This window comes from Dermochelys coriacea, chromosome 1 (assembly GCF_009764565.3).
Source record: "Dermochelys coriacea isolate rDerCor1 chromosome 1, rDerCor1.pri.v4, whole genome shotgun sequence".
NCBI classification, from domain to species: domain Eukaryota; kingdom Metazoa; phylum Chordata; order Testudines; family Dermochelyidae; genus Dermochelys; species Dermochelys coriacea.
The window spans coordinates 160,104,034-160,123,671 of NC_050068.2; the positions used below are offsets into that span (position 1 = coordinate 160,104,034).

General features: G+C 42.2%; 1 protein-coding gene across 2 annotated transcripts in view; it reads right to left on the reverse strand.

Annotated features, from left to right (window-relative positions):
• Positions 1-250: 250 nt before the first annotated feature.
• PCP4 (Purkinje cell protein 4) overlaps positions 251-19,638 on the reverse strand; it is a 69,421-nt gene continuing 50,033 nt past the window's right edge. Inside the window, exon 4 of one of the 2 annotated variants that reach the window (XM_038380337.2) lies at positions 251-621. In XM_038380337.2, the coding sequence (XP_038236265.1) occupies positions 494-621 (128 nt within the window). In that variant the 3' untranslated portion in view covers positions 251-493. The remainder of the gene's footprint in view (positions 622-19,638) is intronic. The other variant, XM_038380343.2, reaches the window with a different exon arrangement.

Sequence of the window (19,638 nt, forward strand, 5' to 3'; positions counted from 1 at the left end):
GCCTCCTCCATACCACCTCCTGTCTGTGATTTTTCACTTTCACCTCATTACAGGAAAAATCATTTTATTGTCACAATTGACTGGCAGCTGAAATTCTCTAAATGAGGTAAGCAGGGCTCAGACATGTTCTCTCTTCCCTCAGCAAAAATCTCATAACATATGGTGCTACATTATGTCTCAAAGCTGAAAATGAAGAGAAAAATAGGCTGGGCTGGATTTGTTTGTAACATTGTGCTTGCTGGGTTAATCTAAAGACAGATGAAAGAAGACACTTTAATTACTTCATCCTAACTTTTTATTACAACATCAAGTAAAATGGTGACTTACAGAAGAAAAGGGACTGGAGATAATCACAAGGATGAAACCACACACAAGCTCATTGTTATATACCTGCCAATAGGGTTTTAAATAGTCTGTACATGCATCTTAGTTTTATTTATTAATTTCCGGACAGATCACCTCAGAACTACCACTTTAAACTATGAGATAGCTATTAAGACTGGGATCCTGCCTTTTTCTTCTGGAATTTTCTGAACTGAGACTGTATCGCCACGGCAGCCCGTTCTGTCTCTGGTGCATCCATGTCTATGTCAAAGTCCTCTTGAACTTTCTTCTGTCCATCTGTCCCGAGAAAATGAAAAACAAATTCATATTAATTTGAGAATATGATAACCAACTGCACCATGAGATGGAAGTCCCCCCCCACCCCCTCATTTCTCTCACATAGTCTGTCTATGACGCCACAAAGGCTATTTGAGAACTAAAAGGCAACTGTGACAGAGTGCTGAGCCCCAGCAGCTGAACTAACATTCTGGTCCCAGAAACTGCAATGCTCTAATTGGTGCTCTAATTATAGCAGAGCTCTCATTATAAATAAGATCTATTTATTTGGTGTCTGAACCAAAAAAGGTTTGGGTTTTTTTGTTTTGTTTCTGTTTTCAAGGTTATTTTAACCTTTAAAAGTATTTGTTATAAAACTGACATAAAATTTGAAATGAAAAGTCGTTGAGTTGAAAAGTCAAACTGTTTCCTTTTGAAAATGTCAAAAGGAAACATTTTGACTTCTTTGGAATTTTTGTTTCCAAAGATTTCGGCATTCTGACTGAAACAATATGGCGAATTCAACATGAACATGCAAAGAGTTTCAACCTGCATTCTTGGGAGGTAAGGCGGGGGGGGGAAAGCTTCATCCAAAAATTTTCGTCCTGCTCTAATTATAAAATGTTATGGCCAAATTTAGCACCCAGTCCTACAATGAACTACATGCCAAGGCACATCTATGACTGCATGGAGCCCCAATGGCATTAGTGGGGCTCTGTCCAGATCCAGAGGTCCAATCATTCAGAATAACATGCCTTGTCTTGCCTCGGATTGTAATCTATGGTATATTCAGGGCAGTGACCATTTCTAGTGTCTCAAGTTTTGCAATATTTGAGGTGTTTCTTACAGCCCTACATCCAGGACTCATGGGGCTACACCAGAAATTCAGCTTTAATTGAAAAGAATAAGGAAATAGTTAGCCCTCACAGTAGCAGAGATAAGTTTTTAAAATATGAATCCTAAAGGTGCAAAAGTTACAGAGCAAATAAAAAGGAATGCCAAATGTTTTATTCTTGAAATCTCATGATTATATTAAAAAGCTCATTGTTCTGGGGGCATCTAATTCATAATTTTTGAATACTTGGGGGTGGAAATACTGCATGGTTTTTCAACTGCTTACTGAAATGCCTACCACAGTTTAGACACTATGGACTCCAACTCAGTCATTCTTAAGCTGAGTAGAACCTTAATCCAAAACTATTGTATTGATTTCAGTGGAATTACTCAGAGCAAGATATTCTTCCTCATGAGTAAAGGTGATGCAAATAAGGTCTTCTATAAATAATGATTATTATTAATAAACAAATATGTTGACATTTTGTTTTTATTTTTATGAAAATTATAACAGATTTATAAAACAAATTCTGAAATAAATTATTTAAATTGCAAGAGCTCTTTATCTATCTTTTCTTGTTACCCCATCTGTGATGGGGCCTCTACCCCACACAGGTGAACAGGTTAATAGGAGTCAGAGTTTAGTTAGTCCACTTTGTTGCATCTGGAGATTATAATGGGCTTGATTTGTTATTAGACCCAGCTGGGGAGGACCTGGGTCCTCTTCATAAAGGAATGGAGCGGAAACTACCGAGAAGGTCCAGGAGAGAGGCCCAAGAGTGAGAAATCCAGGAGAGAGGATGTAGGAAATTACCTGCCTCTGGAAAGGGTCTGGGAAAGGCAGACTGGAAAAGCCCACAGGGATGGAATTAATTCTTGAGGAGATCCTGGAAATGGGGCAAGGCTTTGAGAGGCAGTCCTGAGAGGTTGGTGTTCTGACAGGGAAAGAAGGAGCAGAGAGCACCTAAGGAGAAGACTGGGAACCAGAGGAGAGGCTGTGTTAAACATAGGCTGTGGGGAGGCAGTGCAAGGGACTAGGAGGTAGGATGTGGCCTGGGAACACTGGCAGAGAAGTAGAGGGTGCAAGTGCACAGGGGCCCATGCAATTTAGAGAGCCCCTGCAGGCTTGAAATTTTGTATCATTGTTAAGGTTGTAGGCTTGTCATGGTGTGGAAAAAAGTCATAGATAGTGTTTGTCCATTTACTCATGACGGGGGGGTGTGTGTGTGTGTGTGTGTGTGTGTGTGTGTGTGTCCATGACTCACTCTGCAGTAGCAGTTCCTTTTGTCCTGTGGGGATAGAGTTGGTGCCCTATTCTATGTATTGTATCCTGGTATGCAGGGTCACAGCACCACTCAGGTTTGGCCCACCCAACTCTCCGTCATGAGGGGGGCAGGTGAGCCAAACTTCAGTGAGTGGCATTGTGACTTGGAGCACTGGCTCGCAGCATTGCTCAAGTTTGGCCCCTCCATCATCATGATGGCCTGTTTAAGATCATACAGTAATTTTGGTTGCATAGTGCAATCAAAAGGTTAATTAAAATAAGGCTCCTTGGTGGAAAACTTAATCCCATTAGTATTACTTTGCACTTCTATAACCGTTCCATCTAAGAAACTCAAAGCTCTTTGCAAACATTCATTCATTGACCCTACGGGATACAGAAACATAATCTCCATGTTATACATGAGGAAACTGAGGCAGGAATTTGCACAGACTCACACAATGTGTCAGTATGAGAACCAGGAACAGAGCCCAGCTCTCATAACCTCTAAAGATATGCCTGCGCTGTGATTAAAAAACACATGGTGCTGAGTCTCAGAGCACAGGTCAGATGGCTTAGGCTTGGGTTGTGAGATTATAAAATTGCAGTGTAGACATTTGGGCTTGGGCTGGAGCCCAAGCTCTGAGATCTTCCCTCCTCATAGGGTCTCGGAGCCCAGGCTCCAGCCCAAGCCCAAAAATCTACACTGCTAGACCCACAGCCTGAGCTTGAGTCAACTGAACTGGGCCACCCACAGTCATGCCAAAGGTTTTTTTTTCGTGATGTAAACGTACCCTAAGACATATTTGCTCCCCATTACAGAAATATGAGTTTTGATGCCAAGGCCCAGATCCACAAAGCTTAGGCACTGACTTTTATTTTTCCCCAGGGATGCTCCACCCCAAGACCCCACTCTCACTCTGCCTCTTCCCACCCCAGCCCCAACACCTCCCGTGAGGCCCCTGCCCACCTGCCGCTCTCTGCCCTCCCCAGTCCTTCCTGAGCCTCCAAACAGCTGTGGCTGGTGGGTGCTGAACACCACTATTTTTTTTCCATGGGAGCTCAAGCTCCGGAGTGCTCAGGGACTTGGTGCCTATGCACAAAGGGACTTAGGTGTGGCAATGCTCACTCTAACTTTTGGGCTGCTAGCCACTTAATGGAATCCACAAACCCTGGGTTACGTGCCTAGGCTCCCTATACAATGCATGTGCAGAGATAAGCACTTGAAAACAGGATCCACAAAAGCCTGCATAAGCTAGCCAAGAGCAGGGGCTGACAAGGATCATGTTTCCTAAGCCCTGCCCATCTCAGGGAGTTAGGCTGGGCTGAGTTAGGTACCTATGTCTGCTGGGAACACCTGCAGTCAGGTACCTAATCTGTTACTTACAAGAACAGTGGTGGCACATAGTGTGGAGAAGGGAGGACTCCACCTTATAAATTTAGTCCAGTGATTAGGGGACTCATTTAGATGTGAGAGACCCTGATCCAACTCCCCCTGCTGCCTGATGAGAGAGGATTTGAACAGGGGTTTCCCACCTCTCACGTGAGTGCCCTGATCACTGAGCCATGGGATAGTCTGATGTGGATCTCTCTCTGTCTTGTCCTGTTGAAGCTGTCCCACCATGTATAAATATGCACTGGGCCAGAGAACGGAAGCAGTTAGCATGCCCAGAGGGAGAAATTTAAGCACCTAGGGTTCTTTAACAAAGGCTATATCTACACTTCAAATGCTACAGCGGCAGCACTTCAGGATAGGACTTGTCTTCACGACCAGCACTACAGCGGCACAGCTGCACCGATGCAACTGCTCTGCTGTAGCACTTTAGTGAAGACACTTCTGCACTGATGGGAGAGTGTCTGCCATCGGTGTAGTTAATCCGCCTCTCCCAGAGAAGCTCTCCTGTCAACATAGTGCCGCCAACAGGGGGGACTAGGTCAGTATAACTGCATCACTCGGGTATGGATATTTCATACCCCTGAGTGACACAGTGATACCAATATAGGTCTGTAGTGTAGACCTGGCCGTAGACCCTACCTACACTGACAGGAGGAGTTCTCCCGTTGTTGCAAGTAATCCTTTTCCATGGACCTTGTGCTGTCTATATCAGGACTTAGGACAGCGTAACAACTCCACTCCGGGCTTTGGATTTTTTACACCCCTGACTGATGTCATTAAAACAACCTAATTTTCTAGTGTAGACCAAGCCAGAGAAAAGTTAAACTCCTAGAGAGTGTAAGTGCCTACACGGTTAAGTGACAGCTGAACAGGGCTTTTGTGGATCACAATGGCACCCAAATCTGGATGTTAAATGCTTAAGTCCCTTTGTGGACCTGGGTCCAACTGGCAGACTGGTAACTAGAGCTGGATCAAAAAAATTTCCCACTGTAAGATATAGTTTTTTGACAAAACTGTTGGTTTTGGGTTTGTTCTGGGTTTGTTTTTTTGTTTGTTTTTTTTTTCTAGGGGGGAATATATCAATTCTGAAGAAACATGGTTTTCTCACAGAAAATATCAAAATGAAATGAAAATTAGTGTGATTTTGTTTCATTTTTATTTAAACAAACAAACAAAAACCCCTGAAATGACATTTTACATTTAAACCAACTCCTTTCGTTTTGGCTCAAATTTACTGAAAGAGTACTGACAAATTTATTAGAGCATAAGCTTTCGTGAGCTACAGCTCACTTCATTGGATGCATTTGGTGGAAAAAACAGAGGGGAGATTGATATACACACACAGAGAACATGAAACAATGGGTTTATCATACACACTGTAAGGAGAGTGATCACTTAAGATAAGCCATCACCAGCAGCAGGGGCGGGAAAGGAGGAAAACCTTTCATGGTGACAAGCAAGGTAGGCTATTTCCAGCAGTTAACAAGAATATCTGAGGAACAGTTGGGGGTGGGGTCAAGAATTATAACATCCAAAAACCAGTTGGAGAACACTTCAATCTCTCTGGTCACTCGATTACAGAGCTAAGAGTGGCTATCCTTCAACAAAAAAGCTTCAAAAACAGACTCCAACGAGAGACTGCTGAATTGGAATTAATTTGCAAACTGGATACAATTAACTTAGGCTTGAATAGAGACTGGGAATGGATGAGTCATTACACAAAGTAAAACTATTTCCCCATGTTATTTCTCCCCCCCCACCCCACCCCCCACTGTTCCTCAGATATTCTTAAAAAGAAAAGGAGTACTTGTGGCACCTTAGAGACTAACAAATTTATTAGAGCATAAGCTTTCGTGAGCTACAGCTCATTGCATCCGATGAAGTGAGCTGTAGCTCACGAAAGCTTATGCTCTAATAAATTTGTTATTCTCTAAGGTGCCACAAGTACTCCTTTTCTTTTTAAGAATACAGACTAACACGGCTGCTACTATGAAACCTGAAAGAGGACTGACATTCTTCAACCAAAATATTTCAAATGAAGATTATTCATTTGAAATGTCCCAGAGAAAAAGATGTTGGTGTTCTGACCAGTTCTACTAGTAACCAGATTGTGGATAAGAAGAAGTACTAAGGAGAGAGAGAGAGTTTTATGAGATTACAGATCACAGAAGCTCTCCATTAAAATATTACAATAAAACTCTTCAAGGAGGAGTGGAATATACAGAAGTGAGGAATGTTCTTATTTTATCAAAATGTTTATTGGGATTTCTAAAGGGAAGCATTTAATCTGCTCTGAAGTTGATACACTTCTTTTGGCAGTCTGTCGAATGTTTTCGACTTCTACTGTACCATGGCAAGCTTTTGGCTAGTGCTTGGCTTCTCATTGTCATCATAATTGAGAGACTTAGCATTTAAAAACAAAAATAAATAGTTGCAGATCAAGCTTCATTTTGAGTTTGCACAAGGGAAAGACATTGACCACACCTTCACTTCGTAATTGTAATAGAAGAAGTTAAGCTATCAAGTTAGGATGAGATAGCTAGTTTCACACTACTGTAGTATGAAATCTCAGCTGGATTGAATCATTCCTTGTTGTGGCAAAGATTTGCTTGCTGTGCTGACATGAAGTTCTGGAGTTCTTTCTTGAATGTATAAGATTATAAAGTCCACCAACCATGATACATTTTCTTTGGGCTCTCTGAACCAAATAATCCCCAACTGGTGTACATCAACCTAGCTCCATTGAAGTCAATTGCACTACACTAATTTATACCCACTGAAGAGCTGGTCCTACCCTTTCTATTTTTGGAACCATTTTTGTTCCTGTTGAAATCAGTAGCGCAATTCCTCTTGCTGTAGTATTGAAACATGTGAATGATCTGATGATATAGAGACAAGCCTCATTTAGATTCTTAGATTTAGAAATTAATAGGATTCAGAAAAGGATTAGCCATGTATGTGGATATATTAGTTATATTAGACAGAAGATAGATATAGTGATGGGATGTATAAACCCCACAATGGAAGTGACAGAGTTACAGGGAGCTCATTCTTTGGCACTTTGAGAGGAGACCTGTAATTATGGATTAGATTGTGCTGAGGAAATGCAGGCTGGATGATACTTATAAAGGAAAGACTACAGGGCAGGAGAGATCTAGGAATCTTTTCTGCTTGCTGGCAAAGGAACAATAGAGGCGCCTGTAGGAAGGAGCTTGTACCCTGGGACTATTTCTGAAGGGAAAAGGTAGCTGAGGAGAAGACTCCTAAAGCAGGCCTGGAAGAAGTGACTCCAGGGAAGAAGCACTGAGGGTCACTGGAGGAGGCAGGCATCCATGGAGAAAGCCCTGGGAGGCAGTGATCTGTAATAGAGTGAGGAAGTTTGTGGAGAATAGATTCTGAAAAGGAAGGAAGAGTTTTTGCCCCTTTCAACTGGGGTGTTGTTACCCTGGAATGTGTGGGACTCTTCGTGTGACCTGGTTGGAGAGCCAAGTCCATTGCACAGAGCACTGAAGTCCAGAGAAGGGTGAGGGGCAGAGGGGTTGCAATGCCAGGTTTCACCATGAGGTGGTCCTCTGGCATGATGCGTCTATGATAACATATATGTTTTAAAATGGTTATAAACCCTCACGATTCCAGGCATTAACCAACCACTAACTGAAGAAGGTTAAGAAGAAATTTCCCCAGTAGGCAGGTTATTCCATAATTATCCATTGTGGGGTTTCTAGAAGCTCCCTCTGAAGCATCACTTGGCCACTGTCAGACACCAGACTGATCTGGTATGTCCCTATGTAGAAATAGTCAGATGGACACACGATATCTTGTTTTCACAAGGGAAAAAAAGGTGTTCTTAACTTGAGTTGGCTAACTCAGTTGAACTAACTCAAGGTAAAATCGTTAACATGACTGGCAACCTTCTGTGAAAACTACAAACTGGACTGTCTTTTGTAGGATTTTACTGCAAGTTGGCTAACTTGTGTTAATATCACACCTTTTTTCCCAGTGAAGACACATTCTAAGGGTGTTCTATGGCTGTCAGCAACATTAGACCCTCCACAGAGCATTGTGTCCAATCTAAAATTAAACACAATATTCACAAACCAGACTCCCAGGTTAAGACTTGTCCACTACTAATATGCGCAGATGCTGGTACTGATATACAAGCAACAGGATTCCCCTCCTCTGTCCAAAGATTATCCCTCATCCCCACTCTGTTTATTTTATATGGGCAAGTTAAGCTGAGTCTCCCAATGATAACACCCTTCAAAATGACTTAACATAGTGAAATATCTGCCAGCTGCAATACTATATGATCTGTATTGGCCAGTTTAGACAGCACCTCCATCAGTAGATGGTGCATGTCCTTATCTTAGCATTATGCAGTTGTCTTGTATGTTATGTTTTTGTTATTCTGATCTGGGGTGGTTAGCAAGTTCAGTCTTCCTGCCTGTGTGTGCTGGAGTTGGCACTGGAACTTGTAGTGTCCAATAAATCTCTAATTCTATAAGTGAGTATTACAGAGCTACTCCATTTCCCAAACAAACACTAGAATGTTAACCTTCTTTTGTGCTTCAGAAAGTTATAATCAATAACAAATACTAACAAACAGATAATGAAACGTTGTCAGACTCTTCCTGTAAAGAGGTGAACAATCCTTGGACACACTGAAGCTTCCCAGCTAACTCCTGAGAAATGTGGTGCAAGTGTAATTACTCACAAATGCCTTTGGCTAACTTCTTGCTTTACTTCTCAAGTCTGTACTAAAATGAATGATGACAGCACAGGAAAATGGAAAAACATTACATTTTCCTCCAGAGCCATGAATACAAAACAGCCCTATGAGGCATTAAAGCAAGGAGGTATAGGGAAATACATGTTTCAAATGATGTTAGAAAATTAGAGAATTAAACTTAAGAGTTTCAGTTCACTCTTTGCTCTAGAATAGCTTCATGTTGCCATAAATAAAGCAAATATTATTTTTTTTCATTTCCTCTTAACAACATTTGGAATGAAACTGTAATGGAGCATGGGCTGAAAACTATAAATAGTAATGACACTTCAGATCTTAAGTACCACATGCTCTCCTTGTCCCAGTAAGGATCAACAGGAGTTACAGAAACATGGGTAGAATATACCCCAAAGAATACATTGTTTTCAAGGATTGAATTGCAGTATTTAGCAACAGGTGCAACTAAGGAATGGGGAAGAATGTCAGCACCCCACAGAAAGCTAGCTCATGTAGGCACTTTGCCTCCCGTAGGGTCAATACCTCCTCAAGTGGCCCAGTGCTCAGGGGACTACACAAGCTGCCCCATCCTTTATGCTTCCCTGACCCCAGCCTGTTAAGCCAGCCAGTACAGGCCATGGTTAAACCAGACCAACACTGAATTGGGGGGGCTCCTCATTTCTGGTCCCATGGATGTTACAGCCATGTGGAAAAGTGATGGTGCATCATCTTGTATGACAGGACAAGAGACTACCTGACCAAACTTTACAACAGTTCCCATGAAGGCTCATACCCTTCCAGAGAGTGTGGATGTGTGCAGAGTATGGAGAAACACAACAGGCAAATAATGGTCTTCCCAAAGACCCTCTCCACTATACAGGGCCAGGAGAGATGAGAGAACTGACAACACCATTCTGTTTCCCCTGGTTTCAGGCTAGAGGAGGGAAGCCAGAGCTTCCATCTGTCCCTGGAACAGAGGGAGAGCTGAAGGTAGCAGACTGCTTTTTTCCTTCTCTGTCCCCGTGGATGGGAGAGGGAGCTGGCAGAAGGACAGATCTTGCAGTTGAAGAAAGGAGGCAGATAGGGGTCTCAGCTCTGATAGTTATTCTCCCATCAGATGCTGGTGCTGATCCACCCACTGGCAGGAAGGGTTAGAGCCCAAAAACTCCCCAGCCAGGGACAGCACCTCCAGCTCTTCTGATGCAGGACTGTAGATACTTCTACCTGACATCCTCATTTTAGCAGAAACAGTGAACAGGCAGGAGGGAAACTTCAAGGAGCTGAGCTCTTCCATGCCCAGGAAGAACACTGTTTCTAATGTTAACAGAGTCAAGCTGTTCCAACATGCTCCCCTTTTTTCTTAACCCCTGCTCAGCATCACTCACTAAAAGATACCGCAGAGCTCACTGACTCAGCAATTCTACCTTGCTGTTCTTGGTGATGTTAGGCTCCTCTGAACTTGATTGATATCAAAGCACATGCTTTTGTGATCTCACTGGCTCAGCATCTCTAGCTTGCTGGGGTAATTTCAAGGCACTAGTTTCTGAGAGGGCTCTCAAACTTCCATACTTCTAGTTTGGTGAGTTGATGTCAAGGCTGGCTTCTATGAACTCACCAGCTCAGTAGCTTTAGTGAGTCAAGGAAAATATCTGTGATACTACGGGTTACCACCAATCTTGCTTGTTTGCCTGGTCAGAGACCAGGTTTTTGTGTGGTTACTGCCTTACTACCACCATCTTATTGGGCTGGCCTTATCTTCTATCAGTTCTCTGGGTCAGCTCCACAGTTGCCAACTTTCACACAGTAAATAAGCATCCCAACTTTCACAACAAGCCAAAAATCAAGCCAATCTCATTTCAAAACAAGGCCAAAACAAGCCAATCGCTAAGAACTCCAACACTTTGTGACTAGATTCCCCCCCCTCGGCATGCAGTCTGGGACTGTGGTGGGCCCGCTGTGCACCCTGATTCTCTTCCCTGCTTGCCAGGAGCTGATCAAAAAAAAAAAAAAGAAGCAACAAGTCAAAACCTAGCCAACAATCCAATTAAGCCGTAACCAAGACCAATTTCTGCATTTTGTTTGTGGGTTTGGTATGTTTGGCCAGCTTTTAACTTCCTGGGTTGATATCTAGGCACAGACCTCTGAGAAGTTCCCTACACAGCACCACTGGTTGGCTGATCTAATGTCAAGAGACAAAGTTCTGTAAGCTCCATGGCTCACCTACAGCTTGCTGGGTTGATGTAAAGAGACAGCCCTCTGTGAGATTCCTGGCTGATCTTCTCCAACTTGTTGGACTTATGTGAAAGACCAGAGTCCCATTCTGAGTCAGATCTTGCCTAGCTTGCTGGTATAATGCCAAGGCATAGGCCTTTGTGAAGTTACTGCCTGTGTGAGAGGAGTGTGGCCCTCTCTACTCCTTACCAACTTTGAGGACACAGCAGGGGTGTTGTGCCTTCACATCCCTGCAGTTGTGACAGGTCAGTAAACAGATTTGGGGTGGAGGGGGAGGAATGAAGCTCCCTCCCCCAATCCCTGTACAATGGCATATCAGAATCTAATTCTGAAGATGTGAATCAACACAATAATTTCATTATTTTAAAAGGACATTCCTACCAACAAGCTCAGGGATTACAGAAGAGCTTTCCTATCTATGCATTTAAAATTCTACAGGGTAGTATATACACAGATATAATTTTGTTATAACCATTCTACTTGGTGAGATGGAGTTTTCTCTGCAGGTAAATATGTTGGTTCTGATTTCCTTAACTTATGGTATTAACAACTTTACATTTTCAAGTACCACTTCCAAATCTCTAAGGCAACCCATTCTGTTTGAAAGTGTGAAACTGGGTTTTGTTTTATTTCTTTTGCAGTGGTTGGTTATTTTGAAGGAAACAGGTACCTGGATGGTATAACTTCCCTGCAGTAATCACCACCTAACCCAGAACAGCAAACCCTAGAACCTGCATCTCTAGTATGACTGCAGAGAGAAATAAAGGTTGTGACTAGTGATCAGGTTAAATCTACAGCTAATTATCTGACCAGCAGCAAGCAACTCCTTAATATCACTAGAAACAAGAGGGGAAAGGAATTAACAACTTTCTGTTAAAACTGTAAATTATCATTTGGTATAAAGATGACTTTATTAGTCAGCCATAATCCATTTTTTCCTCAGATTGACCTTTACTTTGGTAATGCAGTGTTTTTATCTCAAATGTGAAAAATTAGTTTTGATGTAAGGCAAAGACGGTGGTTCTTTTATGAGTTTAAAAATGTTTTTTTTTCAGCATGAGGCCTTTGAAGTGTCTGATATTTTTCCAATTCTAAAAATGTTAGAGAGCAGCAATATTATTTTTAACACAAGATAAATGTAATAGCTGAAAATTATGTATAATCAGATAAAATATAATAAGACAGAAAGGAACAGTCATACAGATAAATTTACAAAATTCTATTTTAAACTAATATTTAGCCTGCTAAAGATGCCTTTGCAGTTGAGCAGTCAAATACATCAGCGCCTTTTATTCTCCTTTCAATTTAGAGCAAGGATATGAGATGTTAAATCTGCTGATAGGACACAGGTTGAGTATTTTCATGAACAAAAGTTATGTTGAAAATTTTGAAGTTAACTTTGCAATGTTTCTCATGCTTCTGTAACAGGGGACTAAAGTTAACAGCATAGTGAGTAAGAGAAAATACTTCATATGAACAAGGACCCAAGTGACACTTGCTGTGGAAACAATCATGGAATTGACTGCCTGTGGTGAACACAAAATCCGCTATACTGTTCTGCTAACATTGGGCCAAATTATGGCTTCTCTTATGCTCCTGCACTGTAGGGTGGAGAGGACTCTGGGGCACTGTTCCTCCTCAGCTCTGTGTGTGTGTGTGTGTGTGTGTGTGTGTGTGTGTGTGTGTGCACGTGCACACAGATCCTAAACCCCACACACACGGCAAAACACCACACGCACACAAATTTGCACAGAAGCACAACAATTTGCATAGAATTTTTTTGTGCAGTGTCTGTCAAAAATTAGAGGGAACATTGTTGTGGGGGAATTTTCTTCTGTCTAGCACACATATGTGAAAGGCAGCCATGACTGGCTGCAGGTTTGAGGACAGCAAGACAGAGAAGATTGAGGGGGTGTGTCTAGTGCGACCCAGCACAGCCTATTTGCTCACTAGAGTGGACATGCTGAGTAGGGGGATCCTAGTTAGCACCCTTTTACATAGGTGCCAACTCCATGGGTGCTCTGGGGCTGGAGCACCCGCAGAAAAAATATAGTGGGTACTCAGCACCCACCAGCAGCCCTGCCAATCAGCTCTTCCCCTCCCTTCCAGCACCTCCTGCACTCCCATGATCAGCTGTTCAGGGGATGTGTAGGAGGTACTGGGGGAAAGGAGGAGGAGCGGGGGCAAGAAGAAGTGGGGGGAGGGGTGGAGTGGGGGCAGAAAGAGTGGGCGTGGGAGCTTGGGGAAAGGGGTGGAGTCGGGGCAGGGCCTGGGGAGGAGTAGGGGGTTAAGCACCCTCCGAAAACTCAAAGTCGATGCCTCTGCCTTTTTAAAGGTACAGCAAAGGATGCTTCTCACCATGGGCCTAATTCAATGACTATTGAATCAAGAGCCTTGTGTGGCCTTTAGATAAGCCCCATATTGCCCATGTGCAAAGGCAGGGTGAATACCTCCAAGCACTGCTGTCCAAGAAGGGAATCTTCTCCCCTCCCCACTGGAACTCATTCATCCTCCCTGCTGTGCATGGGTACCCACTGAGTTATGCATGAAACATTGCTTGATAGTCGCTATACAAGTTTCACATGAAAATGATATAAATATTTATCTTAGTTTTTTAAAAGCCCAGAAAAGGTAAATCATTGATTCAGTGTTAACTATTGGTACATTTGCACAAATGTCACATGACACTTTTTTTTACACTAGAAATTCACACACAAGAGAGAATTATTAATGGCCATGAGAGAGAATGTGAAAAGTGTCACTCCTCCACATAAAACAATAACATTAGGAGTTCTTAAGAAGATTCAAATGTATTTCTTCCCAGTCTGAGCTCTAATACATGCATTTCCAACTGGGATCTTGAGGAACATGCTGTACAAAGAATCCACCAGGGCAAAAGGTAAATTTCCTCCCATAGAAGTAGCAGAGAACACCTATTGGCATGCAGGACAATTTATTGATAAGTGCAGGGGAAAAACAATGACAATTAATAGATTCCCTAAAAGACTAGAACATGAATCAAAAAGGAAACAGTGTCCTTCTCAGAAGCTTGTTCATTATTTATAGAGTTACTATGTTGTTGGCAGACGCCTGGAATTCTAACAAGTCAATACTAGAGCTCTGTGGGATTTCTCTTTCTGGCCTTTTGTGTCTGTACTGAGTGAGGGTTGATGGTATAGGGTAATGCAATTTTCCGAGCCTTTTTTTAAGCAAGGGAGACTAATGCACAAGGTCAGGCACCAAAGGCACTAGACAGCACTTTCTTCAACCATTTCTTTTTTCCATCTAATGAAAAATAGAATTTCAACTTTTCTTTTACATAAGGGACATTGAACCAGCATCTTCTTTTGAAATTGAGGTTTTTGAGAAGAAAGTATGGTGCCCCAGGGATTTAACGAAGGATTGTGACTATTCGAAACACAATGCCTTCCTGTGTTCCCTTTTGGATGGAGAGATACCAAACTGCCCCTGTGTAGGGTCTACCTTCAAGACATACTCTACCCTTAGACTATGTATAGGCAAATAAACTGCAGTAACAGAACATTAAGGGTGATACCATGATCACCTGCTTTATGGAGTATGTCCCCGATTAGCTTTTACCTGCAGCCCTTACTCCTTGCACAGGCACCAGAAAGGAGAATATACAATGATGTTACAAACGGGGAAAGACTTTGTTAAGCTTTGCTGAAAGTTTAGCAAATGCCCACTGAGCATGACCAGAAGTGGCCTTATGGCTTTTATTAGTTTATAATGGAAAAATGTATTGTTCCACACCTCAAAAAAGGAGGATGGATTTTGCTTGAACCTCAAAAAAATCACCTTCAGGCAGAGAAATGCTATGAAGTACTAGAATGGTAATGCCTAGAAAGGTATTTCTTAGAAAAAAAAATGTCCACTATTTTAGATTCTTGTGGATTCACAATATTTCTGTGATATGCAAAAGGTGAAAAAAATGTTTTTTTCCAATTAAAACCTTTGCAATGAGGAAAATGGAAAAGGTTCCAGTGTGAGGGTGATAGGAAAACAAAGAAGATTGTGGTAGTTGTGAGTTTTTTGTCTATTTCTTTTCACTTAGTTTTGACTTGGTGCCTTTTTTTTCAAAACTCCAATTTAAAATCTATTTTATTAGGGAACAGTGGGCATTGATTTAATAAAGAACTTGCAATCACAATTAGAAATATATTAAACTCAGTATGAGCCTAACTGAATCCAAGAAATAAAGGGTTTCCCATCGACTAAGTGGTGTTTGTGTGCGTGTATGGTGAGCAAATACACCAAAAAAAAAAGTTAAGAATATTAAGGTTGCGAAGTTAAGTACTCAGAAGTTAAGAAATACCAGAATTAAGGATGCCTGGTCAACTTTAATTCAGCTCTTTTGTGCATGTGCATTGTGATTATCTTTAATCACGTGATCATAAACTATTCTTCCCAGAACCTCTGCCTCATAGAGTGGACAAGATGGATGGTGCTCAACTAATGAATAAGTGTTTAATATTTTGTTTTCATCTTCATTGTTCAATGTGTGGCTCCAGGCCTTATTTACTGCATACAATTCAAACCCTGCTCTGAAGACAGAAGTCTTAATTTCCTCCTGGGCTTTTCTGTAGCACTCATCACTATAGAGTGTTTGTTTAATCTTTGCAAAAGTTGGGTAAGGTGAGGGGATGGTATTATCCTCATTTTACAAAGAGGGAGCTAAGGCACAGTCAAAAGTGTCTGCTAATTTTGGATGCCCAATCTGAGACTCCTAGGGCCTTCCCCTCCCCCCCAGTGTTCTTAGCATTACCTATGCTCAAAGCACAGCTTCTATTAACTTCAGTTGCAGTTGTGAGTACTAAGAACTTCTGCAAGCCAGACCCCAGGATTTCTAGTGAGGCCCTCAGAAAATGAGGAACAGACACTTAGTGATTACCTGGCATCACACAGGAACTCTGTGGCAGAGTAAGAGAGTAAATTCCACATCTCCAGGGCAACAGTCAACTGTCTTACCAATGAGACCCTCTTTCTCTTCCTGCAGTGCCCTACCTCATTCACTAAAAACCTTCCAACTTATATAACAAATAAGGCAAGGCGTCTTGCAAACAGCAGCCACCCTCCTTGCATGACCCTGCTTCATCCCCTGAGCTGAATGAGACAGGGAAAAACAGTATGTGATCATTTTAATTAAAGACTGTACCATGACGCATATACATAGGGGTGCTGAATTAGGGTGGCATGGGCAACCTTAATTCTGGCTTTTCCTAACTTTTTACGTGGCAACCTTAATGTTCTTTTAACAAAGTGTGTGTGTGTGTGTGTGTGTGTGTGTGTGTGCGCACGCATGTGCTATTTCCTATGTTTTTTAAAATCAAACAAATTCTATCATGTGGAACCATTTTGACATTCATCCAGGTCATAAGCAAAGTTGGAACATTTGGATCCACCACCCTGACCTCTGTCATTTGAGCTCATGGAGTGACTGAAAGCAACAGTAGGTTGTCATCCTCTATTTGGACCACCACAAGAGGAGGATAAAGCCACACTTGGCTAGTGGGTTCTCCCTACTGTTTCCTAGTCTCCTTGTCCAACCTGTCTTATTCTCCCACCTACCCGCAAGCTCCTTGTCTGATCTGTGCCCCTTCTCCCCCCATTTCCACCTCCCAGTCCTAGTCCCAGACTCCTTGGCCGACCAGTACCAGTCTGCCCCATGACTCCATACAAGTCTCACCTGGCTCCTTGTTCCAATCTACTCCTTTCCTTTCCTTCAGTCTGGCTGTTGTCCCCTGTGTATTTGAGTCAGGCAGATTCCTCCTTCGTGCTGGGGGCGGGAGGGGAAAGGGGGCAGGACATGGGTCATTGCAAGCATAGGAGAGTCGGGCTCCCTGCTCTCAGTTCTGGTGCCCAGCCCAGAGCAGGGAGAACTACAATTACAGGAAAAGTTCAGCTTTGCCACTGTAGCCCTGGACTGGAGGACTGGACTCAGTTGCTCTGTGGCAATGACATATGTTCAATTTGGTTAGCAGCCCTAGCAGCTGTGAGAGGATACAACATGCTCCGGAGGATGGAATCTTCAGAAATTTTAACTACTAAACTCTAATAAATCTCTACTGAGCATGTGCACAATGTGATTTTTCAAAAGCTTATAACTTGGCCAAATGTGAGTACATTTTTCACAGGGATGGCAAAAGACAAATCCCTGACACAAAGGCTACTTCTCAAAGACGAGGAGCTCAGATTTCTTTTTAACATTGTTTCATTAGCCACATTCTTGGAAACAGCTTACCCATTTGGGTGAAACTTTCCAGTTATATTCATTCAACCTGAGGCAGACAACCAGAGTAGAAAATGTCAGCCCCTAATGGTTAAAGATTGACAAAGTTATAAGCAATTGAAAAGGGGTCTTATACTGGGAAGTGCCAGGTAGCCTTAAGAGGTGTGTTACCAATCCTGCCTATAATAAAAAAGAAGTTAACAGCTTAATTTAAAGTGAAAGAGAGAATCCAGAACAAATGAAATAGAAATAAAAGTTAGGAATAGATGGAATATCTCTAAAGAAGGTTTAAAAAGAATGTGCACATTCTAGTGCTGGTGTTTTATTTGTACCAGTGATTTCTCAAAGCTTTTAATGTCAGTGCTTACTAGCAGCAGAGTCTGCTTTAAAACAATTAAATAAAAGACAGAAGATAATCAGTGATTTCCCTTAAGAATTCTATTTTCTAGAACTTCTCTTTTGCTTAGCTTTGCTCTTAATTTTAAATGTCTGAAAATATTTTCCCATGTGGGAATTTAAGCTTTGGTAGACACTTTTTGAGTTCTGCTTGGATTTACAGACATGTCAAATTGTCAATAAAGCTTATTAGCCACACTATCTCCATTGACACACTCAGTTGGCAAGCTGTTTATTGCTCCAGACCATATTCCTCTAATCCATACAAACTCATTTTTCGCTTCCTTGTAGCTAAGGATTACAAGCCCTCTGAGTTTACGAGGCTGGTATCTAGATGAAGGACTGGAAATTCTTTCCTCCACCCACCAAAACACAAGTTGGGCTAGTATCATAAAGGATTTAAATTAAGATCAAAACCTCCAACTGACACAGTGAGTACTGGCATATTGAGGATAGGCAGTGTTCAGCACATCCCAGGACCAGCTACAATTGTGCTATATAAAGACCAGCTAATTCCAAAAACTGGTCAAGCCTTAAAATTGAACATAGATTGAACAACCTCAGAATTTTTTATTTTTCTTCTCTTTCCCTCAAGACCCCAACCCTTCTGCCCTTTCTTTGCCATCTTAAATGGAGAAGTAGAGAAAATGAATTGAAAGCCCACTTGTCCTCCAAACAGTATTTTAAACCCTTGAATCTAAAAAAAGTACTCTTTACTCAGTCAAAACTCCAACTGATCTGGTTGGAGGGAAATTTTTCAACTATTCATATACCTTTTGGGGTTGTAAATTAACTGGATTGACTCAGAAAAGGGACCTAGGCATCACTGTGGACAGCTCAGTGAAAACCTCTGCTTAAAACAGTGCGTAAAAAGGTCAACAAGACGGTAGGAGGAATGAGGACTGGAGTGAAGAATACTATGGAAAAATATTACATTGCTGCCATATAAATCAACCTGCATCCTCACCTGAATTAGTACATGTAGTACAGGGCACCTGGCCTCATCTCAAAAAGAATCTTGCAGAATTAAAGAGGGTCATTGAAGGGCAGCAAGAATGATTAGGAGCATAGAAAAACTCTCCTGAAGGGAGACTTAAAAGACTGGGATTGTTTACTTCACAGAGGAGGTTAATAAGAGGGGACATGCTAAAAGTACGTAAAATAAGAATGGCATGAAGAAGGTGCTTTGGGAGTTTCTGTTCTCTCCGCCTCATAACACAAGATCAAGGGGACATTCAACTAAATTGGAAGGTGGCAAATTCAAAACTGATAAAATAAAATACTGTTTCAGACAATGTGTCATTAGATTGTCATTGCCATGGAACATCACTGAGGCCAAGAATTTAGCAATATTCAAAGAGGGACTGGATATTTACATGGATAGCAAAGGTAAGCAGGGTCTGAATGAGCTCTCACTTGACCTCTAGTGATGAACTGGGGAAGAGGACTTCAGGAACCGACCTTGTGTGCATGGGTGCCTAGGTGTTCAGCATGATGTTGCTGCTTTACCCAAATGATCATTTTTGGTTGGTGTTGAATCAGAAGTCACTTTGTTATTGGGGGCAGGGGTTCTAAAAGGTTGTTATCCTTGTTGTGTGAATCAAGGGCTTGACATACCTTGATTGAGGGACTCACCTTCAACTAAACTTCACTCGCCAGGCAGTTGACATGGGTGCCAAAGCCCAGTGAGTTGAGAGAGCATGGGTACTTGTACCTGGTGGTGTGGCCCCTAAGAGCTGTGTTAAGAGGTGGGACTTCAAGATATCCCAGAGGGGCAGAGCAGGCAGACAGCAAGCAGCCATCCGGGCAGCCAGTAGAGCGGAGCAGTGAGCCTCCAGCAGGGCGGCTGGTGGAGTGGACCTGATGCTGGAGCAAGTGCCTGGGCAGTGGAGCGAGTAAGATGCCCACCCTCCAGGGAAGGGAATCTCTGAACTCTGGGTCTTCAC